Here is a 26,309-nt window from a genome sequence, read left to right as displayed (position 1 = left end):
ATGGGTCCAGGACTACGGAAGCAACTATCACCTGTTTTATGTTTATAAGCAGTGTGAGAAAACTAGAGATTAATTTTGAGTTATGCTGCATCCGTTACTGTAAATAATTCTTCAATTTCACATTATGAGAACCAGTATTATGGTACAAAAATAATTAAGGTATGTGAAATATAGGCAAGACAGATTCACTACATGCTCCTTTGTGAAAGAAACAAACAAAACACTGCAGGTAGATAAAAATGGCACAGGTAGCAAATAAATGAAACATTAAAGAAACATACAAGCAGATATTCATTGTAATGCAAAAGATTGACAGTGTTAACCTACTCGATGACCTCACCAGCTATGTAATTATCAGATAAGCAATATGTTATTCCTTTGACTAGTAAACGCCTTTGAATAAATCATTATAATTACATATAAAGCACAATGCCTAGCTGTGTGCAAATTGAAAAGATCCTGGAGGCAATTCCACTTATCAGAAACAGTTCATTTCCTTCCCTTGTTTGTCATTACACATCCTGGCCAGGGGTGAATTTGATCCCCAACCCCAAAGGATATGCTGCACTGCTTATCACTCGCCTTTAGGACACTGCAGAGTGATCGATATGAATGTATCAAAGAGGGGAAAAGAAGAAAGAGCCCTCAGACCTAAGGTGTTGCTGAGCCGGTGCCCGGGATGTAGAACAGTTAACGGCTAGGAGCAGTTTTTCAGGAGGGGTTGAATGCCTGCCATTATTTGTGTTTTTTCTTTAGAGCAATTAGACATCTAGCCAGTTATTTCAGTACAGAACAATCAGAACTGAAGTACGTCTATTTATAGGAAACAGGAGACTTCCTATTAGAAAAACAGCATACACCTAGGGCTGTCTCTCAGATTCAGGCTGACAGAGCAGTATGACATCTATTTAAATGTATCAATATATTCCTCATCAACTATACCTGAAACAATGTTCCTGGAAAACAAAAACAAAAGAGGTATGTGTTACAACAGTTACTTATTTCTGGAACAGACTCGTCTGTGAATAGATATAGCCCAGAAATCACCTGTATCATAGCTCTCACAGCTTAAATTTTTGTGGAAAATGAACATCTCTGATGAAGAGATCATCAGTCTCTCTCCCTTCTGCAAGTGTAATAATTATAAAACTATATCTCAGCAAAAAAATGCTGATGTTATTAATATTCCATACACAAAATGGCCCAGGCAGAGGATCTCAAGCTATCAGGCACTGTATTTTAACACAGAAGTAGAACCTCTTCACAGAAATTATTTCTAAAGTAAAGCAAGATACAACATGTGAGCTTAAACATTCTACAATAAAAGAGAAAGGAAGAAAAGAAGTGACAGAAATAACTAAAGTCATCTGAATGGAAAAACTCAGAATGTTTTTAAAGATATTTAATAAAGAAGCATTAATAATGTCCATATTACTCCATCTTCAACGTACACACTGTTTTGCTGGTTTCCTGCAGGCTTCACACCAGAGGCAGGCTTTGACAGGACATTTGAAGTGGAAGTTTAAAATGGATACTTCATATCTGAACAATTTAACTCCTAGCAATTTGCATGCAGCTTTTTCCGCACAAAGGGCTTTGTCAACAGTTAGAGAAATCTTGTGTGTTTCATTCAGCACATCGGTGGAGCTCGGCATGCAGGAGCAGTAGACCAGCTAAACAGTATGAAATCCCACCTCGTGGAGATAGTCTCTACTACTTTGCATTACTTTGCATGTGGACAAGCAGAAGAGTGGTAACTTAAAATAAGAATATGCAATTGTATGTTCGTCCCCTCTCTGAGCATCTTTTCAAACCAAGTTTTTTTAGTTCAGCCTGTTCATTAAGGCCTTGCCTACACAAGACATGTTCATCCGTAGAATCAAGTCTTATTATGCAGGCAAAGTGAGCTTAATGTCAGTAAGGCTTATGCTGGTAGCGTGATGCTTTTATTCATCTGTCTTTTTTGCCAGGTCTTTCCCCCTTCTCTCCTCCAGCCTTTGTAGCCCCATGTTGCAGTTCCATCTTAAAAAGCTTTTATGCACCTGAGCATATCAACCCAAGCTGCTAATCCAAGAACCAGCAGTACAGCACACTTTGATTCGAATCCGCTGTGACCACCTTTAATTACTCTTATTCTGAATGAGTCAAATTACATTCTGTTCAATGCAGAGAGCAAGAGATTTCCAGTGAAAACTGATATAATGTGGAAACCACAATTTTCAACAAGATACCACAGTTTCCATTGTCTTTGACTCTGACTTGTCACTTGAAATAATTAAAATGGTTAATGTGGAAAAATAATTTAAAAGATAATAACTTAGGGAGAAAAACAAACATGTTTTTTAGCAGCAGTGGAAATAGCAACACAGAGACCAACAAAAACATTTCTCTATAAAAATATTCTGCAGAGAGTTTTTGTATTCTGATATGATAGACCAAAGTGAACAGTAAAAAAAAAAAAAGAGAATTGTAGTATTTAGTGGGGTTTTAAGCTTACAGCATATACATTTTATATATGAAATTCAAGAATTTCTGAAGGTAATTTCTAAAATGAAGTGATCTTATTCCAGTCTTTGAAATTATCACATTCTCCCCACGAGCTATGACACTGCAAGCTGGATTTTGCAGGAAAACTCTTAGGTGCATGCAGCTCCATGGAGTTTTTAATCTCTTATGTGTATACAGAGAAAAATCTTATTTGGTTTAACCGAATGAGGAAGTTTCATCTCAATACCATAGCTTGAATTTTCATTTTTCAGTGTTAATGCCCCCATCCTGAAATCTGAAAAGAAAGAACTTGGAAAATCAAATACAATTTTCATCTTTTATGCTCATCTTCCTGTACTTCCTTCATTCTGGGAAATCAAAAGTTTTTCTGGCTTTATTTTTATTTAAATTTCTAGTCAATTTGCAATTTTGCATTTGCTTACACCATCACCCTAAAATTAATCAGTTTACATTCACTAGAGGATAAGAAGATGACAAGAAATAGCCAACATTTGTTTGCCAAGAACATGTCGTGTAAAACTAGTCTAATTTCTTCTGACAGAATAACTAATTTAGTGAACGAAGGAAAAAGTAGCAATGAAACAGTTTGACTTTAGTAAGTCTTTAGACATTGTTTCCACTTTCCTATAAAGTGAGTGCACAGCTGTTTGAAAAAGTGAAGTCTACACTATGAAAGCGGATTTTTTGGGAGCAGAACCTCAAAGGATACCCCACTGTATATTCAGTACTGTTCCAAGTTTTCAGTAACAAACTGAATGATGGAATAGCAATTACATTTATAAACAGCAAATGACACCAAGTTGAGGGGACGTAAAAGCACTTTGGAAGACATGATCAAAGTCAAAATAGTTTTGATCAATGGTCCAAATTCAACCTGAGGAAATTCAAAACAAGTTAAAAGTGCCAGAATTCAGAATGAGAAACCAAATGGACAGATACAATTGGCCAGAGGGCACTACTGCATAAAAGAACGAGATTCATAAACTGCGTATGAATTAACAATGTAATACTGTTGCAAAAAAAACCCTCACATAAATATAAATAACTTTTGAGTTGTTGGCAAAGATTTGTCAGTGCTGAAAGAGTTGAATCCTCTTTAGAACTGCAGTTTGATTTTATTCCATGTCAATTCCTCACAGAATTCTAAATAATAGGGTCTATTTCATGATAACCATAATCCCACAGCCATTAAGAATTGTAATCAAACCTGTTTGTGAGTGTTATACACAAGCAACAGGGGGTAGTCCTGCTGCTGTGGTTGGCGTTGGTCACACCTCACTGGTCACACTGTTTCCCAGTTTTGGAAAACACGGTTTCCGTAGAGGGTTATAAGAAGGCAGTGGGTTTTTGAAGACCTTGTACCAGGTCTGACTGGGATGGAGTTAATCCTCTTCCTAGCAGCCTGCACAGAGCTATCTCTTCGATTTGTTACCAGACCGGTGTTTCTAACACACCAATGCTTTAGCTACTGCGGAACAGTGCTTGCACAGTGTCAGCACCTTCTCTGTGTCTTGCTCTGACCCACAGTGAGTAGGCTGGGGTGGGCAGGGGGCTGGGAAGGGGCACAGCCAGGACAGCTGACCCCAGCTGGCCAAAGAGATATCCCATACTATATGACGTCATGCTCGGCAATAAAATCTGAGGGAAGAAGGAGGAAGAGGGGGTGTTCAGAGTTACGGCATTTTGTCTTCCAAAGTAACCGTTGCGTGTGATGGAGCCCTGCTGTCCTGGAAATGGCTGAACAGCTGCCTGTCAACGGGAAGTGGTGAGTGAATTCCTTATTTTGCTTTGCTTCTGTGCACAGCTTTTGCTTTTCCTACTAAACTGTCTTTATCTCAACCCAGGAGTTTTCTCACTTCTACCCTTCTGATTCTCTCCCCCATATCACTGGGGAGGACGGAGCAAGCGGCTGTCTGGTGCTTAGCTGCTGGCTGCGGTTAAACCACAACACCACAGAATAAATTTTTACCCATCCAAAATCAATTGTTCTCTTTAATCACTGGAGGCAGGATACAAAGTAAACATCTTAATTTGCAGCAAAGATTATATAAATGAAAGTTTCTAACCACAAGAATGAAGTGCTGGAATATGTAACTTCAAGGAGGCTACAGAATCTCTGCCAAGTGAGATCCTGAGATTTGTATAGGATGTTTTTTTTTTAAAGAAAGTCCCCTTAGGTCTACTTGAAACATATTTCCAGGCACCTCTGAGCTGCATGGAAATGAAAAGATGATTTTCAGGAAAAGGTATTATTTAGGTACTGACACATTAAACTGTATTCAAATATACTTTTGGCATGCTGTAATCCTGATCTGTAAAAAAAAAAAAACATGATGAAGATAAGTTTTAGCTTCATGAATCATGAGTCCTCATAGTTTACAGGGGGAAAAAAAAGTCAAAAAGTCAAACTCCTCTGCTCCTGCAGGGTAATGGAGTGAGTACAGATTGAACTGAGTTTGGTGAGGAGGCACATATTGATGAAAGTAGATGCTTGTGCACCAATCCAACTTTAAACAAGACAGAGGCGTATGTTTTACATAGCAGTCTTCATCCCTGCAATATAGTCAATTTATAGGAGCCAACTGTTTGCGAGTCAAGAGTTTAGAGTAGAAGAACTACCAGATATCTAAAAGACTGAACTACTGTCTCACTCTTTGGCTCTGGACTCTGGGCTGGGTTTTATGCCCCTCAGCATCTCAGAGGGCTGCATGGCAGGGTTTGGGGATGTGAGAATTCCACACCTCTGAAGATCTGAGCTTCACTGATAATGCTGCAGGGAAAAATATCCTTTGAAGCCTATTTCTGGTTGTGGCATCTTGGCTGCCTCACTTATGCGAAGATCAGAATGCCACTTGTTGGACTGAATGCTTTCTCTTTATTAACAATATGGTCTTTTGCAAGTTTTTTATATAACTGTTTCACTTGCAGGGCTTTCCTTGAAGGAATGTCTCATACCTACGTGTGCAGGAATTTACCCCTTAAAGAAGTAATTATTGCAAGTATTTTAATTTTTCTTTTGGCGTGGCTCTTCACAGTCACGAGCTATCATCGATTTGAACTCATTACAACAACAATGAAGAAATAATCACTCTGCTGAGTGAAGACAGCAGTGGGAGAAGACAGTGAGGTTTCTGATATTTTCAGAACTATTCTGGAAAGTAGCTGTTCACCTGTCCACATGCAAACCTTTCACTGTTTCACACAGCATGCTCCATGCTACTATTTGAGACTGACTGTACTCTGCCATAGCGCCCAGTCCAGTCCAGTAACTACCTGCTTAACTAGACAAATTAGGCTGAAATCTTTTGGTACATTAATTGCAGTGTAGTATTATAAGTGTAAAAAAAACACCCCACCCTATGTTTGAGGCTGAGATCATTGGACGCAGTCAATTCATTCACAAAATACTTCATACAGTTGCTGTATGGCTGCCAGGGAAAGGCTGCAGGAATCCTGAGGACAGTCACTATCCACCCCCATGGGGGATGATCAGGGTTTTATTTTGGATCAGCTAACCCCTAACTAATAGGATCTGAACCACCAAGGGAAGCATTCTTTGCAGAGGAGAGACTGGCATGAACCAAGTGGAATCAGTCTAATTCCAAGGACAGCTCATCTTTCCCAGAACAGCTTAGCACAAAACATTGCCCTGTGCTCAAGAATTAATGCACAGTCACATCTGAGTTCAGCACTTGGGGAGTGAAATAGCCATCTGAAGTCCTATCACCTTGCCTCACCCATAGAAACAGGATAATGCTTGACTATTTTTTGTCTCTTCTGCCGATATTGCAGGTAGTGCGCAAAAGAACTGCAGTATGATTAAACTATGTCCATATGTTTTTCTGTGCAACCAAAGAATGAGCAGAATAGTCGAAATAAAAGTAACTAAAGTACATTCAAAAATTGTATTAGTCTGACATGGGGAGAAGAGTACTGCGGTATGTAAGACAGGTGAATTAGATGGTTCTTAGTTTATCAGAGAGAAACCGTGTCAGGCTAAGAATAATTCTCCACTGAGTTGTATTATAGATTGTAATTTTAACAACCTATAGTTTTTATCATGGCATAATCTGTCAATTTAAGCTATGAAAATATGCTGTCAAAGTACTTTCTGAGCTACAGCAGAGTTCAATAGCAAACAAAAGAAAAATATGCAGTCCTGCCCCAATGGCAAACACATCAGGGCAATTCAAACACTCCAGCCTGTTATTCTACTTCTGTGCTTACGCACCGTGCTTTGGATGAATATTCAGGTTACTCTGCTATGCTCTTCACACATGGGTAGTTTCTGTAGAGCAAGCCTCAGTGAAATCAAAAGCATCTGGTAATCCAATAGCATATGCTCTACTTGTATGCAAGCTAAAAACATTTGCTTACCTCGTTTCTCCCAAATGCTGAAATTCTTATTCTGTATGTATTTACATCAGGTAGACTACCACCTTCAAACCTGCTAGATATGTTTCTCACTTGCACAAGAGAGCACTGTGGAACTGAGACCTAAAGTTCTCTGGGATGGAAGTACTTGGTACCTAATTAAAGCACATAGCTGTCGCAGATCTGCCCAAGCTCAGCTAATCCATCTGCATAGGTACCTTCTTACCTGCTGTGAAGGTGGAGAAGGAAACTGACAGAAAAGCCAGGTTGAGAGATATTAGAGCCAGGCTACTGACAGTGGACTGGGATGAAGCACCAGGTGAAAACTAGAAACAGACGACGTGCACGTGGGGAGGAGGAGGGTCGTGCAGTTGAGACATGCAGGGATCAGACTGGGGTGAAGAAGCTCACGGGAAGAGCAACTCTATGCTTAAGGAAGTTATTGTCCTTATGCTCCACCTGTCATAGGCACGGGAAAATCTGCAGTGACGTCCCTGCCCTGGTAGCAGGGTTTGGGGCTGAGCACAAGAGGTTGCAGTGCACCACGCATGGATCAAAGAGAATAAACCAAAATATTACCAGATTTTAATGTGTGCATCCTGCTGAGGGAGGAAAACCACACTGCTTCATGCAATGAGGAGGAGGGCACTAGGCTCTCCAAGCCTCTGCAGAGAGGGAAGAATAGCTCCACCCTGCTCTGTGCCGAGGAGGAAGACTCTGCCTGACACAGGTGCCTTTGGACAACCCTCACTGCTACGTGATCCAAGTTATCCTCACTGATAACTCTCAGGACTATATCCAGGGAAGAAATTCATATCCCTGTTCTGTGCACCCTGAGGCTAGGTCATGTGGAAAAGCAGCATGCAGTCATGAAGTGGAAGGATACATCATGAGCGAGTGAGTCAAATCAAAGTTGAAAAAGAGTGCATGTCACAGCTATTGAGTACTTAACCGTGTGCTGCTTGTGTGCATATATCTCTGCTTTGGTCTGGTATTCACTAAGATCTCCAACTTTATTATAAAGTTATTTTATTTAAACTTTAGATAACAAAAAGAAAAGCAGCAGTTTAAACGTGTGAGGTCGTTACCTCTGTCACTCACAGATCAGAGTGGCAAAAGAAGGAAAACAAACACATGCGGAAGTGAAGAACACACCGGGGACAGGAAAACCTCCTCTTGGCTGGATACAGACATGAGGAACCATCCAGAGGGACCTGGACAAGCTGGAGAGGTGGGCCTGTGTGAACTTCATGAGGTTCAACAAGGCCAAGTGCAAGGTCCTACACCTGGGTCGGGGTAATCCCTGGTATCAATACAGGCTGGGGGATGAAAGGTTCGAGAGCAGCCCTGCTGAGAGGGACTTGGGGGTACTGATAGACGAAAGGCTGGACGTGAGCCGGCAATGTGCGCTCTGGCAGCCCAGAGGGCCAACCGTGTCCTGGGTTGCATCAAGAGAAGCGTGGCCAGCAGGTCGAGAGAGGTGATTCTGCCCCTCTACTCTGCTCTGGTGAGACCTCACCTGGAGTACTGCGTTCAGCTCTGGAGCCCTCAGCACAGGAAGGACATGGAACTGTTGGAGCGGGTCCAAAGGAGGGCTACAAAAATGATCCGAGGGCTGAAGCACCTCTCCTGTGAGGACAGGCTGAGAGAGTTGGGCTTGTTCAGCCTGGAGAAGAGAAGGCTGCGGGGAGACCTGATTGAAGCCTTTCAGTAGTTAAAGGGAGCCTATAGGGAAGATGGGGACAATCTTTTAAGTAGAGACAGCAGTGACAGGACAAGGGGTAATGGTTTTAAACTAAAACAGGGTAGGTTTAGGCTAGATATAAGGAAGAAATTCTTTACAATGAGGGTTGTGAAACACTGGAACGGGTTGCCCAGAGAGGTAGTGGAGGCCCCATCCCTGGAAACATTCAAGACCAGGTTGGACAGGGCTCCGAGCAACCTGATTTAGTTAGTGGTGTCCCTGCTCGCTGCGGGGGGGTTGGACTAGATGACCTCTAGGGGTCCCTTCCAACCCAAAACTTTCTATGATTCTATGATTCTATGATGAAAAACCTGCAGAGTCAATTGATGCAAAATCACAAAGATTCAGAAATTCTGTTACAAAAACTTTTAGCTACACTCCAATTATTTTTTCAGGGAAAAGAAAACAAAATGGAAATTTAGGCCTGAAGCTCTGTTCTTTTACTGTGAGAACCTCTGGGGAACACAGGTTACAGTTTTCAGACCCATGTCTTTGCCGCTGAATAAACAGAGTAGGAGTGCCGTGATCACTGGTTCTGTGATAAAAAGCTCTTCTGTGAATGTGCCCAACGGAGCCCAGATGAACTGCAGCAGGTGGGGGAACACAAACAGCACCCGGCTCCGGCTGCTCCCAGGGGTGTTGCAGGAGAGGGATTTGCTCACAAAACACGCTTCTCTCTTTACGTGCATGCACACATGTACACACACACACACGAAGGAGCGCAGAGGGACAGCGCTGTGGAGGGGAACACCAGTAACCCTGTCAGAGAGACCCAAGCCCCTGCCCTGGTCCCTGCAGCTGCCCCAGGGTAGACTCAGCTCCAGTGCCCATCACAGTCAGTGGACAGGAGCCCCAAAGTACCTTGTGGACCTGGGGAGGGGGGGAAATACGTTGCCTGAGGGTATTGGACCCATTACGGGGTGCTGGCGAAGAACATTTCCCAATTGCTTATTACAGGCTGTTCAGCGGAGGAATCGAAGGTAGAGAAAAAGAGGTATCAAGGTGATTTGAAGAGGAAAAAGCAGGGAAAAAGAGGAATAAAGGGATAAAAAGTGCTTTCCACCTCTAAGCAGTGAGCTGGTTGCTACTCTTGGCTGGCCAGGTCCTGTACCTGGTCAGGGCAGCGTGTCCTGTCCGCTCGTTAAACTCCACTGCCGACTCTTTTCCCGGCAGCAGGGCTCTCGTGTGCAGGTGTGTGTGCGTGTGTGGGTCTGGGGCTCTCAGTGCAGCCCCTGGATGGGGACCAGGGCTCAGAGGCCCGCGTGCCCATGACGGCAGCAGCTGGAGTGGGTGTGCGACTGCGTGTGTGAACTCTGGCGGGTGGCGGAGGCTGCAGGTGCTGTGAGTGCTTGTGTGAGTGCTGAGTGTGCTGCTCTCCGCGACCGGCTGTCTGTGCGTGCGTGTGTGTGTACGTATGTGGTGCTTATAGGTCTGTGCATGTGTCAGCTGGGAGCACACACCCAGCCCCACTACTGGTTGGAGGCCGGGGCACGGATCTGCATCAGCCTCACCTCTGTCAGGCTGACGGATTTGGCAGTCCCTAACTTGGATGAGCGTGTTCATAGGAGCTACAACAAAACCAAGAGGTACCGAGGCATCTTCCCCACCGGACCATTACCAAGCCTGCTGATCCTGCTGCTCTTACAAGGAAGAGTCTAGGTGTTTAGAGAGGCGCATGCAATGGATGGGAAGAGCTGGAGGCTCGAAAGAAGATTCAACAGATGATTGAATTGGAAAGCAGCGTGTGGGGAGGAGGAGTTCTGCCCGAGGAAACAAAACTGCCTGCTTGTGTATACTTTCCATCCTGCCCTTCACCCCAACCTTCCTACCTCTCTCACTCTTTGCAACAGGACGTGAGGAACCTGAGCTGCGAAGCCCTCCAAGTGATGGCACTAATGAGAACTCGTCATTGATGTTAAAGGACAGAAACTGTGCTAGAGCTCAGAAAACAGCCTTTTTCCTTCAACAGACACAGAGGAGCCTTGGGATAAGCAGCTCAGGAGTAGATGGGCTCATTTGTCTGAATGTGCTGTCTCATTGTAATTACAATGAATTAGTACAACAATTACAATGTTAAAAGTATTGTGTTTGATCACCTGCGCAAGAAAAAAAGACACGTATTTGAAAGTCCAAATGGCAGTCCTTGGTCACTGCATTTAGAGCACTCGGGCATCCTATGCCAACCCTAATTAATGTGTCAGATTCCTTAATACCTAAGAGGCAGGTAACAATCAGAATACTGAAAAAGAGAAGCTTGGGGATAGAGGCAATGGCTAAACCAAACAGTGTCAGGACACAGTCTCAACCACTGACCTACAATCATCTACTGTGTTTGTTTTCTTCTCCCTGGGTGGCCGTGCAATGACCCAGGAGACAGCTCAAGCCAGTGACAGTTCCTAAAACTCAGCAAAGAGCAGGCCACCCTCCGTCAGGGGAAAAGAGTTTAGATACATGGACATGAGCCACACGGCATCACTTGTCCTCGAGACTAGGGAATTAACCCATTTTATTTATGAGTTAGACAAAACCACAGAAGATAGTGACGCAAGAATTAAGTCATGGCTAATGTAAGGGAGATTTCAAACCGTACCCCACAAATACTGTTTTCTTTGCAGAACCCCATGCTGCCTTTCAACTCTACTCACTTGGCACGCCATGGGGCAGCGAAAGTCGTGATATGGGCACCATCATGACTACAATCATAAAACATGAACTTTAAAGTGGACATTAAAAATATCTCTCCAAATATTTTACAGAAACACAGGGTCAGATCTCTCCCTTTTGAATGCCAGCAGAAAGCCCCACATTGTTACAGCTGCAAAAAATGTGTACTGTAATGTCTTGGATGTAAGCCAGATATGTTGTCGTGCTGGGTGGAGAAGAAAAAAACCTGCTTTCTCCTACCTCACACACCATCCTGTATTAAAGAGGGCAACATAATCTGCCTACAGTTACCTTCTCTGCTAGTACTTCTTGCATGCTTTTTTCTGTCTGTTCTTAGAGCTTTCTCCAAGGATCCTCTAACCTTTTTTCTAAAGCTGTAGCATTTCGTTCCAGGTGAAAATGGGGTTAATGTGTCAGACTCTATGTATTTAAAGTCCTTGTATTCAGCCTAGTCTTTACAGAAAATTACCTCAATTATTTTTTGTTGAAGACTGACTTCTAGAAAGGCCCCAGTGATACTTAGCCTCACTGTAGCTGTGAAAAGTGGAGTGAGGGCTTTTGCTTTATTTTGAGAGAGTTGCTGTTTTCTATTTCATTTCTTGTGGGGAAAAAAAATAATTGTAGCAAACAGTGGTTTTCTTCCAAATAAAGACAACATGCTTTTGTCTTATTTTACCATTTTACACTAAAAGTCCTTTTTCAAAAAACTGATCAATAGAGCTGTATTCTCTCAGATCTAAAAAACCTGTGGTTCTGCCGTATTCATCTTGCATTTACACAATGCAGAAAAAAACCCAGTATATTCTGTGTACATACACACTTTTAGTAGTTACTATAAATTAAAACTGAAATTTCTTTTCATAGCTAAATATTTATTTTGAAAAGCATTACCACAAATGTCAGAAACAAAGTCATTACAACAATGACCTTGTTATAGAAACACTTTATGCCTTGAACCATTTGTTTCAAACTTTCCAAAATGCATACCACTCAGCTCTACTGTCCTGCCCTCCATTAAAGTCTGAATATATTTTACACATATGAGGCATCCCTGAGGGAATGTGTTTAGACTATATTTTTTTTAATCTCACTACCAGTTAAGATTGCTCATCTTCTTTTAAAATCCTATTCCTTTGTTAATTTTTAATCCAAATCCATTCTGTATTTTGTTCCCCTATGGTTAAAAATGGACATTACTTTATAAGAAATCATGCCTGACAAAAATGTTAGAAATTAATTATATTTGGTTGGTTTTCTTTCTAACCAAAGAGGATGTGTCATTTTAGTATCAGTCTTCTGTGAAAAATACTTTTTTCAGAAGTCTCAAAGCTCTCATGACCAACTTGAAACTGAGGGATAGTTAGTTTTGATTTCTGAGTACATCAGGGAAGCTTTCTTTCTCTTCGACATCTGTGCAAACTAGGATTACCTCCAAATGTGGAGGTAGAAACCAAATAAAAGAATATTCAATATTACATTGAACAATCAACTTTGAGGGATTATAATGAACATCAGAGGAGTAGAAAAATCATTCCCCTCAAAAAGGAAAGATTCCCATTCGATTTAAAATAACCCAGTGTCACAACAATATGGTGCTTGCAATTTTCAGCAACATGGTCTAACCCATCGGTTGCTACTGTACTTTTGATGTCTGGGGCATCTTTGGGATGCAGCATTCAAAAGAGCTGTCCGCTGAAAGTGGTTGCAGCTGGAGAAAGTTGGAATCTGAACCTAGGAATGGAGTGGGCTGGCTGCAAATTACATTGAAGGCCCACACAGTGTATTAGCTTTTTGCTATCTGAACCAATAAAAGTCACGGTAGCTACAGTTAAAAAAAAAAAAAAAGAAAAAAAGAAAAAGAAAAATAGGTTTGGTTTCAGTGATATAAAATGCCTCTATCTAAAATGGGAGCACGATGATGAAAGACATCACACTTCTCACAGCTGACCAGGGCTCGGAGCCAGTGAGTGCATCAGAACGGGTGCACAGCTTCCAGCAGCCAAAACACTGGGCAACACTAACGCAACAATCCCGTAGAGAGAGCTCTCTGGCAGGACTGCTGCAGGCTTCTGGCTACACTTACTGTCATTCTCCCAGCACCTATATTAGCAGACAATCATCTGACATTTAGGAACAGACAGATATATTTATAAACCAGAGTCTCTGCTTGAACCCTGTCAGAGCCAGGATTCATTTTTTAAAGGGAAGCATTTTAAAAATACTTGAATAAACAATTATCTGCTGTTACCTTCTTATCCCATAGGCTACATTTACAAAACATTCCCTCAAACTCTTTTACAGGATTTGTATGTTACTAGCATATTATAAAGCTTGTAACTTACACCTTAATCTCTTGTATTTATTTAATTTCAGTAGACTCACACATTGTTGCTTTCCTTTGGCTGACGTGTGTATTTGCCTGGACACTGGTGTTTTTCAGATTCTATTAACATGACATAATTTATTCCAGCAAAGTGTTAATTTTAGCTCACTGTGTAATCAGTAATATAATTATTGTAACTTCTAAGTTAGTCCAATAAATACCACTCTCCGCTGGACTCTATGTTCTGTTTACATGACTAAAAAGAACATTTCAAGAAAGTATGTTTGGTAAATTTATAATGGAACACTGTATTTTGGTTTTAACATGACAAAGTTCAACGTCCTTACACTTTTGATACAAACAAATAAAGAATTTCCCTTTCTCAAGAAAAGAGCGTATTTGAAACAGGAATTTTAGTACAATTATACAGAGGGTTTATTTTAGTGATACAGAGAAATATTTTGTGTGCTCTTCTGCTAGAAAACGAATATGTTCTGCTAATAATTAGGAAGGAGAATACATATTGTTCAGAAAAATATACGATGCATTTACATTTTCTAACAAGAAAACAGCATCACATTAGAGAACAGCATTTATTTGGATTTGTCAGAAACTGATCTGTCGTGTACTGACACCAGTGATGTCTGCGGCATGAGATTGGGCACCCACTTTCAACTAGCTGGCAAATAGCCAGGCTTTACTGCTAAAAGTAGAATTAAAATGTGATCCAGACAGTGTATGTTACTGGTATACATTTTCTTCCTAAAACTATATGAACTTTCATTTTAAGGAAGCAGAACACATTTAACAAACATTAAGTATGCTTGTAAATCAGTATGTTCTGAGGATCACACTTCTACCTATTTAGCTTGTTTAGGAAGTTCCTTACTTAACAACATATGAAAAGAATGCTTTTGAAATATATGTTTTACCTGTCCAAACTTTGCACAGGATTCATATGACATGTATTTTGAATTAGGAAAGCAAGCAGCTTTGTATACTGTCAGCTTTGTATACTGTCAGCTATATACTTGTACCACCAGTTAGCCAAAATGATTTTTGGAAGAGAATTCAAAGACATACATGTATTTGTATGGTAACCCACAAAATACTTCTGTGGCCTGCCTCACCATTATTATTTTGCACAATATTTCAAATGACGGACTTACATTAGAATGATCTTGTGCTTTTGCTGGCATGCGAGGCTCTCCAGTCCTGCTTATTTAACCTTACTTCCACAGGGTTGTTTACACTTTCAGAACCTGATTTCAATTTACTTTAATTTTCTCAGAGAGTTCTGTATTTATAAAAGCTGAGCATCTAGTGACCTCTCTATTCCTGACATTTCCGTTACTCTCCACTACAAAAAAGAACAAAAACTCCAGTGTCCAATTTCTGTTCCAAAAAAATTAAACTGCTTCCTTCAGTGGGTTGGTCCTTGTAATTGAAAATGGCAACCAGATGTTTACAGAACACATCAGCAATTTTCCTTGAGGCCTTTACTCTTTATAATTGTTTGCTAAAGTTAGTTGGACTTCATGGAAACTTGTCTGAGGCTGTAACAAACAGCAAGTAGGGACTCCTCCTAATTGTACTCTGAGCAATTAAAAGTAAAAAATGAAATAAAAATAAAGTTAGAGCTAATGCTACCTACTCCTGACAAACTCCATAGAAAACCACTCACTAAGGGAGGAGATTTGGTACTGATTTTTACATGCTGTTCCATGAAAACCATCCCTATATCACGATATGTTGTTTGCTTTCTACCTTCTCAAACTTCAGCTGACTATACTCTAAGCACCACTGATTTTGTGATCTCTTTCCTTTTTCCCACTCCTATCAGGAATATTTTTTCGTAGATTTGGGGGTTTTTTTGAGACTAATTTGCATTTAACCAGATACTGTAAAATATATATTGCTTGTTCCTCAGTTAAAGCCCTAAATCATCACAGCTGATTTGTACCTGGAATCTCTCCGTTTTCTTTAGAAATCACTATGTTTTCCCTCTTTAGTTTCTTATCTGCCTCATTTTCTCAAGGCTAGTCACAGATTTCAAGAATTCTTTGAGTCCATCTTGTTACTCCACAAAGTGACACTTTACACCCAGTAAAATCTCTTTACCTAATATTTCAAGACCTCTGAAACAGAGTGCTGAACAGCTCCAGGGGATCCATTTGATTGCTTCGCTAGCCTTACCTCCAAAACAGCTTTCCTAATGTCTAACCTAACTTTTTTGTTGCGGTCGTAGTAATTCATGTCCTATTTACCACAGGCATGAAGAACAGACTGTTCCTTTTTCCTTAGCAGCAGATTTTTTTAATATTTTACATTAACAAGTACCTCTGTTCCCCTAGTCATACCTGTCTTCACTCTCATTGAAGAAAGAACATCACTGTGTCCTCCTGTCTCTACCACTTCCCCAAATTCTCACCACTTTTGCTGATATAGCATGTCTTGGAAAATGAAAACCGAATGTCTGACAGTTACCAGACATGCCCCTGGGGGGTCTCCAAAACCCATGGCTATAGTTTATTCTCTAGACTAATTAGCAGCCCTAAGGAAACTATTACTGGCTGCACTTATGAAGTAGCACTTCTGCAAGTTCCTACCTTGCTGTTGGCCAGATGTCAGCAATTAAGCTGATTCTTTTGCTGATTTAGCCTCTGGTCAAAAGTATGGATAGTGAGGAGTACTGGAGGTGATATAGTATGGTAAAGGAACAACATAAAGATATACAGCAAGGAGCATGCATTTCTTCCTAGTTCTGACAGTGATTCATATGGTTTTCATCCTAGTTTCTCCATCTCTAAGTCTGGTGTGGCAACATTTCTCTGCTTCCTAGTCCTACTGTGAATAGAATTGAATAGACACAGATATTTTGTTCCCATGGAAAATGTAGATTTTCTTTAAAGAGCAATTTTTTCAAAGGTTACCCAACAAAATAAAAAACTAACAAAGACTGACTTGGAAAGTTGCTTTTTGGAAGAATCAAAGCAGGATTTTCTTTCATCTGTCCCCAACTGCTTCTTCAGCCATGCACCATCCAGAGAGAGACAGAAACCTGCAGCTAGCGTCACTCCACATCTGCTGAACACCTGTGCTTGCTCCTGCAGGATCCTGCTTCCTGATATTCCCAAGCAACAGCTTTTACAGGGAGCAACTGCTGGGTACAAGGAAACAACAGAGCACTCTACAGAGAGCCAAGTGAGGGAGTCAGCAGAGGCCATCTGTGCCATAATGATATAGCAATTCTCAAATCATCTTTTTACAGCAGAATTAGTTCTGTCTGAACGTATTCAGGTTGCTTTAACAATGAGGGCTTATTCACTCCTTGCTGTAATACCTAACGCCATGAGATGCCACCTTAAACGTCAGACAGATGTCTTGACCCCAGCACTAAAGAGAAGGGCCAAGATTCACTTGGATTTGCTCCCACTGGTCTGTTGTCTCACTCATCCCTTCCTGTTCTTGAAGCAGCTCCACCCAAGCACTGCTCCCACATCTGCAAAAAAGCCAGATCATCCTCATAGTCAGCTGCTGGAACCAGGGCTTCATTTACTAAGCCAAGTACTTAAACACAGCATGCCCTGAAAATGGCAGAAAACAACAAAATTCAGTGCATAGTGATAGAGTCAGCAAAGAGGAAATAACTTCAGATCTAATATTCTTTGCAATATATGTAAATTTAATGATATATGTAGTATATGATCTGCACTTAAGAATCTCAGGAGAATGAATAGGACATGAAGCTGGTATTGATTTCAGTGGAAGTAAATATAAAGACTTATTGACCCAAGAGGTAAATATCGACCAAAGCTAAGATGGGTTCAATATTTATCTTATGGAACAATAAATCACATACAAAAACCCCAAAATCAATATAAGTACTGTAAACATCTTTCTAATGGCATGGCTAAAATTTCATCTTCAGTGGATGTCCCTCAGACTGCAAACAGAAGCCACCGTAAAGTTTAAATACTTAACCGTAGTATCCTAAACATAGGAAATGATTGTGTAAAATCGATACTATGAAAATTATTTATGACTTTTTTGTCTGAAGTCACTTATTGCAATTGCACAAACTTCCACAAATTATTGAAATTCACATTCTAAGGCAGCAGGAAGCATATAATGTTGTGCTGCACTCCGTTTGCTAGCAGCCTGAATAGATGTGTTTTTTTCCACGGCCAAACTGATCGGCTATCATTAAGGTTACGCAGAATCTTTTCCACTCCAAAAGATAGCAGTAACAACAGAATTATGCATGTCATTGCAGAATCAGTTGCAACTGGCTAATCGGATCTGCAGCATGTTTTTCAGACCCTGCAGTTTTCTGAGATTTGCGTAACTATTGGTAAAGGTGAAGAATTGAGAAATGAAGAAATGCTTATTCAGGGAGGGTCACCACTGACTAATGAGGCAGACGCATTGACCAAAGGACAGAAAAAACTGATGGCTCCAGAAAGAATGCTATAAGTAGTTTCTACTCCTTAGAAGATGTCATCTGCGGAAAGTATGGAATTTAGTAAAGGTTCAGGCAGCAGACAGTAACTAGGTAACTTCATTTTTGGAGGGCAGAAATGCATTTTAAAGCCGCAATTTTCTGAGCTAAAACTTTCCTGTTAAAAAACATTGTGAAAATGTTGACAGGGCATTACAGAGCCATAGGGGCCCACAGACCCTGTTAATCTTTGCCATGGCCCCAGAGATGAGGGCTTCTCAGACTGGAAGGACAGGGAAGACTCTGGAAAATATTTGTCAAGTTCTCCTCTGACGTTTGCCACTCTGGAAGGACTTAAGGATGATCTGAAGCCAGGTGGCTCACCCAGCTCACCTCTGACAGAGCAGCACAGCTCTGTGCCGGGCTGAGGGAATCAAGTTCTGTGGATTTTGTGGCTCAGAACAGAAAAGTCCCAGGAGAAATCTTGGACATGTGGGGCTTTCTCACTCCTCCTCCTGATCCTTCTGTTATTTTCTGTGAACCTGTGTGACACTGGTTTCAAACCTGCTCCCAGGCTGCAGCAAAGGCAGAACATGTCCCAGAGGCTATGTTTCTATGAGCAGATTCTCATGCTTTAAAAAAAGGAGGAGGAAAGAAGGAACAACACACCAAGCATGACTTCTTCTGCCTAGCTGGCAAACAAAACGAGGGTACCATTTATAGATCTGCTGGCCAATACAATCCAATATCTTTCTCATCAGCTGTTACCCAACTTCATTTGAACTACTTGCTTCACAATGGACTTACCACAGATACTGGAGATACTGACCATGCTTCAACAGATCCACCCCAGCAGCAGCTGCGTGCCCAAGGTGGCAATGCCAGCGCTCCACAAAACTTGGCTATCCCGTCATCTGCTGTTGACATGCTACTGCCTCTCCATCTCCATCCTAGCAGCAGACTAAGAGATGTGTCCAACCTTGCAGAAAAACTGGCTCATTTAGGGCTTCCCCAAAAGGAAGACTCAAAGAGCTCAGAGCAGGCACAGATATCATCAGTCCAAGGGCTTTTCCCTCCATGTGGGTTTAATTGCCAAGCAATAGTGAAAGCATAGCTACTTTTTGTTCAGCCAAAGCTGCTTGAGATTTTACTGACGGAGCTATTTTTCAGTGAAAAATTAAGGGTTTGAATAATTTATATTTTACTGCAGAAAGCATCTGTACAGATTTTTCATAGGAAACTCATAAACCACAGTCTCTTTGCCTGAAAAAAAAAAAGGTATCCTTTTCCTTTGTAGCCAACTATTTTCCAGTTACGAAAACTCAAAACATTTTGGTTGGTCTGTAAGAAGTGAAAAATTTCCACTGAAGAAAAGTATTCTCCTGATGTTTCTCTCTGACAGGACTGAACAGAACACAGTGCTGCTGCAGCCCAGGTGTGGAGGATCTCTCTGGAAGATCAGTGTGCAGAGCTGTCACATTTGGGTTTCAAACAGGAGCAGAACTGGTCCCAGAATTAATAATGGGCCAGTGCAAAAAAGTTAGGAATGTTTTGTGGTGAATTTTTTTCCATATATGACTTCAGCTAAAGTCCTGGCTCTCAGCCATTCTAAACAAAAAATCCTTTCAAAATTAGAGTGGACTTTGAAAGATACGTGAGTAAGACAGCACAAAAATAAAAGCACTGGATAGAGCTGCTAAATAATAACAAGTAAGAAGGAATGACTCTTTTTATAGATTTTTCACAACATTCATGATCTATATTTCTCAGTTCATTATCTATATCTTTTTACTAGAGGTTTCAAGGAACATATTTTTTGATAATTTATAACAGTCCTGTTAGGAAAATATTATGACAAAGCATAGCTCAAAATATCCTTCTCCAAAATAAGGAGTACTAGCCCATCCAGAAGAGTAAACCCCATCATCTGCTGGCAAAGAGAAATAACTTTGAGCGTAACTTGTTTAGTTCTAAGAAAAGATCATTGGTTTGGTATGCAGACATGCTCTTTTGCCTCTTGTTTTTAAAACGCAACTTTAAAGCTAGGCACTTACATAACACATGGAATAGTTAAAGGCAGGCTTATGTTGCCATGAAATGGAATTAGTAGAGTCTTACTCTTTACCTTAAATTGGCAAGCATTTGACTTTTTTACATATTCCAACATCTGCTGGAAGCTGTAGGATATTCCTGGAAAATACCCAAAACCTTTTTACTATTTCTTTTCATTACTGGAAAAATACTACAGGAAGTACTGGTGCTAGCCTGTAAAATATAAATACCCACAGTTATGCTGATTTCTGCAGAGGCAATGTTTGGAGAGTAAAAACCTGCATTGGAGAACCTGAACCTGAGTTGATCACTGCAGCAAAATCTAGTACAGTGACTTTTTCTAAGTCATAACTGAATTTCGCATACCCACTTCCTCGGCCATTTGAAACAAAAGTATTTCACAGAGATGGTTCACGTGGTCCCCAGAGATGCTGTCTTTTCTCTGCAGCCCATCTGATATTAGCAAAACCTGTGGATGCACTGTGTCTTGTCACTCTGGGATGGAAGTACTCAAGGCAAAGAGTGGCTGAAAGGTGCACGTGAAGCCAGATTACAATAAAAGAGTGAGGTGAAAATGATTTACTACTTCTCGGTGCAGCCTTCCAAGTAAACTGCATGTACCTTGTGTTCAAGAAACTTTATTAAAAAAACTTGAATAGTGGTTGAATTTTCAGTAGCCTCATCCATGCAAAATAATTATGGTTTTCTTCTATGAAACTGCTCTGACTGGCTAAAGCACAAAGCAAAACTAGGCTCTCTGGTAACCCCAGGAATGTATTGCAAGCCTGAATGATGCAAGCGGCACTCCCCTTAGCATGAGAAGTAACCAACGACATCATCTTTCTGCTGACAGAATGATGGCCTGCACACTCTTCTCAAAGACTTCCAGTGCCTAAACTGACTTCCAACAGAAGACCAAATTGAGATCACAGTATCAGTTCATACCGCTAAGGTGTCCAAGGGCACTTAAACATGGTCAGCATATACATAACTGGTGACAAAGCTCCTCTGTCAGGCACAGCGTAACTCTACACCACAAAGCAACAGTCCCTTGTGTAAGGAATCAAGCTTCTTCAGTAGCCTGCTTTAACTGTAGATCAAATTTCAGTAGGAACTAAGAACCAGCAGTAATTTACCCCAGCATCTGCAGCAAGTGCAAAACGCACTTCTTCTGTATCGTGTTCTTTAACAAGCTTAGTGTGCACATCACAGAACAATCAAAACATTACCAGAGGAAAAAGCGTACCTTCATGCATGCACCTTTTGCTTAACAGTAAGTGAGAATGAGCCAAATGTAGAAGGTATTTGTTCTGTTATGAAATGCTCTACTGAAAGTCACTCCCTTATACTGAAGTTGGTATGAGAAGTCATCAGGACCCAAATTGATCTGATTTGGTTGTCAAGACTATGATGAATCACTCTGCTGCATTTTGTCACAGAAGGAAGTACCTAATGGAAGAATTACCTAATTGTGGAAAATCAGCTGCATAACTGGGGAGGGCTACAATTTGGTTTTTATCCTTACTCGCATTTAAAATTTATAAGCTTTACCTCTGTGGAAGAATGCTGGATCAATAGTTAACAGTTAGCAATTAATGAATTAACTAAGTCCAGTTATTCTTACTGTGATAAGGGCCCTTAAGTCTGGGATCTTCCATCAGTCTCCTGTTTTCAAGGACTGTGACTGTATATCCATGTTTTGCCAGGATGCGCTGACAGACCTGACGGTCGGTTTCACTGTGAGCAGGAGGAGCGTACAGAACAGCTCTTCTCGTACGACTTCCAAAGTACTGGAGAATGGAGTCATTGATCTACAGAAAACACAATGCAAAGACAATGGCTGTAAGACAGGACACTCCAGCAGTATAATATATAGCTGTTATTTTTTGCAGAAAGAAACTAGTAGCTTACTGTGATAATCTGGGAAATATTTCTGGTGTAATTAACAACTCTCTTTATGTCAAGGACTTCTGACCACAAATTCCATTTTGGTTGCCCCTCTGTTTTTTCTACCTTCATTTTTGACTGATATTGCAAGGATTTGAGAGCTCAGGGTAGCAACCGGGGATTTTTAAACTGTGGTCTTCCCTTCATGGAAACAGCTTTGGCTGAGATCTGGCCTGCTCTGGTGAGCTGGTACGAGTACTTGCCAGGAGACTTTGACTGCAGCCTCAGGCTGACCTGTGGGTCACCTAGCAGCAAGGAGTCCTGTGCAGCCTGCTGTAGGTGACCCTGCTTCGGCAGGAGGGTTGGACTAGATGAGCCACAGAGGTCCCTTCCAACCCCTACTATTCTGTGATTCTGTGATTCTGAGTTGGTGGGTCCCATGTCAATTGTTCTAAGGAATGTGGGTCCTACGCAGATGGTAAGTGCAGGGGTCTGAGTTCTGGTGGGCAGTGTCATAAAGAAACCTAAGATGAATACTGAGGTAAAAGCACGTAGAGGAATCCTAAACAGTCTGCAGAGTGCTGGGCCTAGAAAATTAAATGCAGTCTTGTCAGTACCTTACTGGTACTTCTTCCCACATAGTGCCTAGGGACAATGGCATCCAGAGAAAACTCTTCCTATGTATAACAGCCGGATATATGAGCTTCTTGCAAGGAAAAATAGAAGAGAGCCATCCCAAACACACAGAGATGGTGTGAGCTGGGTGTTAAGTTCTGAAAAGAGTGAATTAGGGAGCCACTGTCATCAGGTCTTTGGGAAAGAGGAATACCTTACGTCTTACATATGGAAAAAAACCAGGATGCTCCACGTGGGAAACAGGTCACTAATATCTGGAATAATGTAGCTATTCTTTTGCAATAAAACCACCATTAACAGACAAGATTTTCTTCAGGTGAAAAGTATTTGTCTTTAGGACAGAAACATATCAGCAAGTAAGGGATTCAACTCAGGACATGAAATCAGTTCTTGTCAAGTTCATGAATTTCGACCTAGCAGTAGTCAGCAGTACATCCTTTAAAAACTAAGTTATTCCATAACTTCTAATTTTAGTAAGCTTATCACTGCACATAGGAAGTGCTACAAGAACAGGGCACTATCTTTTTTGCAGAGTAGACCACACTTCGAAAGAGACAGATGCTTTGATATGAACAACTATCATTCAAGATGTGTCCAGTTGTTTATAGGTCCGGGATCTAGCGATAAAGTCACTCTTCTCAGCAGTCCGTTCCCCAGTTACAGGATGCGGTTTTGTGTTGCGCTTGGCTTAAGTGTCAGCTTCTCTGCGGCAATGAGAAGCATGAGCTATTTCAGAGCCCTGAGCCTCTCAGGGCTCTCAGGCCGTTTCTCCTTTTGCTCCAGAGCAGACATTCCCAGTGGAGAGGGTTAGCATCACTGACAAGGGGACCCTGAGAAATATCTCGATACAACACCGCTGGAGTTTTCCGTGTATCTTTGCTAAATGTGCAACACAAATCTGCTTTAGAGACTGGGATGTTCAAGTCAAGGCTGATCACATGCTGGCCGGAAGAAGCACAAATAGCACAGGGTGAAGTCACAGGAACTGCATGAGGTAACCTGTCAGATGACCTCTCCGGCATCCCAGCATTTTTAAAACACATTAATGGGGCGACAAGCACGGCGTTAGAGCATCTCAGATCGCCCTTCCCCACTACAGGACCCGACGTTCTTTCCCTTTCTGCCTTCGCCCCTCCCTCCTCTGTTGTCTTCTCTCTTTCCGTCTCTCCTGCAGAGCCAGCAGCCGCTGGCAGCCCTTCCCCTCCATTTCCCTCCCTCCCTCCCTGTTCCTAAATCCAGCCCTTGCCCCGGCCCCCCTCCCGCGCTCCCTCTCCCTCCTCCTCCGGGCAGTCCAGCCAGACACTTCCCGCTTTCCATTTCACTTGCATTGCGGAAGAAAACCGGGAGAGAGACACCTCTCGCTTAGCTTTGCGAGCAAATCCAAGTTTCCATCCCACGTGTGCCGCAGCGGCCAGCGTTGCGGGGTGAACCGGGGACTCATGAGGAGCGCGGAGGGGCTGCAGCCCCGGACACAGCCCTGCCCGGTGTGAGCTGTCGGTCCCGGCTGGTCCCGCTCAGTCCCCGCGGAGCAGCTGAGGGTGCTCACTGCCTGGCGCGGGGGCTCCCGCCGTGGGCTCGGCGGGATTTTGTGTGCACCCCTCCTCACTAATGGTTATCCCGCTTTTTTCACGCTAACGAAAACCACCTTCCTTCGCAAAAGCGAAGCCTCCTGCAGTGTCACTCCTTAAGAGTTTTGCTTCAAACAAATTTTAAGAGCTTCTACCTCAAGCACTCAGCAGCTACTTGACTTTCTGCTGCGGGCAGTGCTCCGAGGGCAGCTGTCGCAGCACTCAGCCCAGCGTGGCGGCCGCCTTGCAGCCCACGCCCGGCGCAACAGGCCTTGTCCGGGCCTGGGGCCGAGCTGTGCCCCGCACCGCTCCCTCTGCCCAGCCGGCGAGGCACAGCGGGGCAGGAGCAACCAGCCTGGAGCCGTCCTGGGGACCCCACCGGGTCCACCTGCACCAGCGTGCCAGCAGCAGGACCTTCCGAGGGGAGGGAAGGGAAGGGAAGGGAAGGGAAGGGAAGGGAAGGGAAGGGAAGGGAAGGGAAGGGAAGGGAAGGGAAGGGAAGGGAAGGGAAGGGAAGGGAAGGGAAGGGAAGGGAAGGGAAGGGAAGGGAAGGGAAGGGAAGGGAAGGGAAGGGAAGGGAAGGGAAGGGAAGGGAAGGGAAGGGAAGGGAAGGGAAGGGAAGGGAAGGGAAGGGAAGGGAAGGGAAGGGAAGGGAAGGGAAGGGAGCTCTCCCTCCTGCCTCCACGTGAGCACTGACACAGACGGCATCTTCCCTAGTTCCCTGGGGATCAGCAGAAATGTTTACAGCACTCTGGTTTGGCAATGGCAAATGTTCAAGATAACATTGATAGTAGCAGGAAAAAAAAAAAAGAAGGAAGTTCAAGCAATGGTGGTATCCTAGGTCAGCTCTACAAAATACAAAGGCAGCCGGCCCTTGGAGGGCTTGTGGCAGGCCTTGCGCAGGAAGCACACCGCCGGCTGCCTCCCTGGGGACACGCAGACCGGAGACACCCAGAAGTCCTTCAGGCTGCCCGTGTCCAAAGCCTCCTGAGGCAGGGCTGGCAGGGGTTGAGCAGGCCTGGTCAGGGACACGCTCATCTACGTCCCCAGCCTTTCCCCCCGCCACCCAGGCGCTCGGCACGAGGTGCTTTTATCCATCAACTTCCCAAAAAGCCATAGCGGGGTCTTCGGGACACTGAGACAATCCAGGGTCCTAAATTTAACAGCTTGACCTGATGTCTAATCTGATGCTACTAAATAATATGAAGCAGCTCAATACCTTTTACGGTGCTTGCTTGAGATCCATACATAGTGCTGCCAAATATATTTCCTCTGCCCTTTCCTCTCAGATCTATTTGCAGTCCAGGTTACAAGACGCAATGCGTCCTCTCTGTTTTCTTGCCAAGCCAGTGCAACGTGGGGTGGGTTTTTTTGTTTGGTTTTAAACTATATGTTGGCTACATAGAATTAAAAAAATTCTGGCCAACTGCACACTTGTAGCAAGTGATTCCATAATTTTTTCCAAAGCTCCATATAAAACACCTTACATCGCTGGCCACGCTGATCTAGTTACTACTGGATATTTTTCAGAATTCCCTATATTATAGCAATGCCAGTTGTGTTTGTACACTTAAAAGAGTCTGCTGGTTTTCATAAAATGTTTCTCAATCATAAAAATGCAGTCTGGGCAGAAAGCTGGTACAAGAGAAACAGAATTCAATAGATGAAAATAAGATGTTCACATATTTTAATGTTTTATGGTTCTGATTTCTTTTGGCATTCCTATAACTTTAATGTGCAGCAGGCTTAGACCAAAAAAATAAATCCATAACATTTTGAGTAGTAGAGAATAATTGTTAAATGGTTAAATGTTTTCATGTCCCAACCCTTTTCTAGTCTTCCCCACTTTGAAGTCTCAGGCTGTTTGTTACCAGGTCATTTTATTACAGGTTCAATACACCTTGTGTGAAAGGGATTGGTAAAGAACATCTGTGGCCTATATCTTACCTAAAGAATAGTGTGGCTGTCTCCACAGAAATTAATGAGGCATTACAGCAAAGCTGATATTTCCCATATGATTTAGGATGAAGCCTATGTCAGCTTTGACATGATATACCTACTCTTACAGCTTGCAAACCATTGCACTTAGCTGAGTCACCGACCTCATTTTAG

General features: G+C 42.4%; 1 protein-coding gene and 1 long non-coding RNA gene across 5 annotated transcripts in view; one reads left to right on the top strand and one right to left on the bottom strand.

Annotated features, from left to right (window-relative positions):
• The window catches only part of LOC142362304 (uncharacterized), a 32,983-nt gene extending 24,153 nt beyond the window's left edge, over positions 1–8,830 (top strand). Inside the window, exons 2-3 of the long non-coding RNA XR_012764936.1 lie at positions 4,205–4,273; positions 5,437–8,830. This is a non-coding gene — a long non-coding RNA (uncharacterized LOC142362304). The remainder of the gene's footprint in view (positions 1–4,204; positions 4,274–5,436) is intronic.
• The window catches only part of CPED1 (cadherin like and PC-esterase domain containing 1), a 154,480-nt gene that overhangs the window by 120,199 nt on the left and 7,972 nt on the right, over positions 1–26,309 (bottom strand). For all 4 annotated transcript variants that reach the window (XR_012764935.1, XM_075429332.1, XM_075429331.1 and 1 more), the window contains exon 3: positions 21,731–21,917. Coding sequence is in view for 3 of the 4 variants with exons in the window: in XM_075429332.1 (XP_075285447.1) it covers positions 21,731–21,917 (187 nt within the window). In the remaining variant the exon portion in view is untranslated. The remainder of the gene's footprint in view (positions 1–21,730; positions 21,918–26,309) is intronic.

This window comes from Opisthocomus hoazin, chromosome 8, assembly GCF_030867145.1.
Source record: "Opisthocomus hoazin isolate bOpiHoa1 chromosome 8, bOpiHoa1.hap1, whole genome shotgun sequence".
In the NCBI taxonomy this organism is placed as follows: Eukaryota; Metazoa; Chordata; class Aves; order Opisthocomiformes; family Opisthocomidae; genus Opisthocomus; species Opisthocomus hoazin.
The sequence above is the reverse complement of the archived record's forward strand: the minus strand, read 5'-3'. Positions and strand labels throughout refer to the sequence as shown.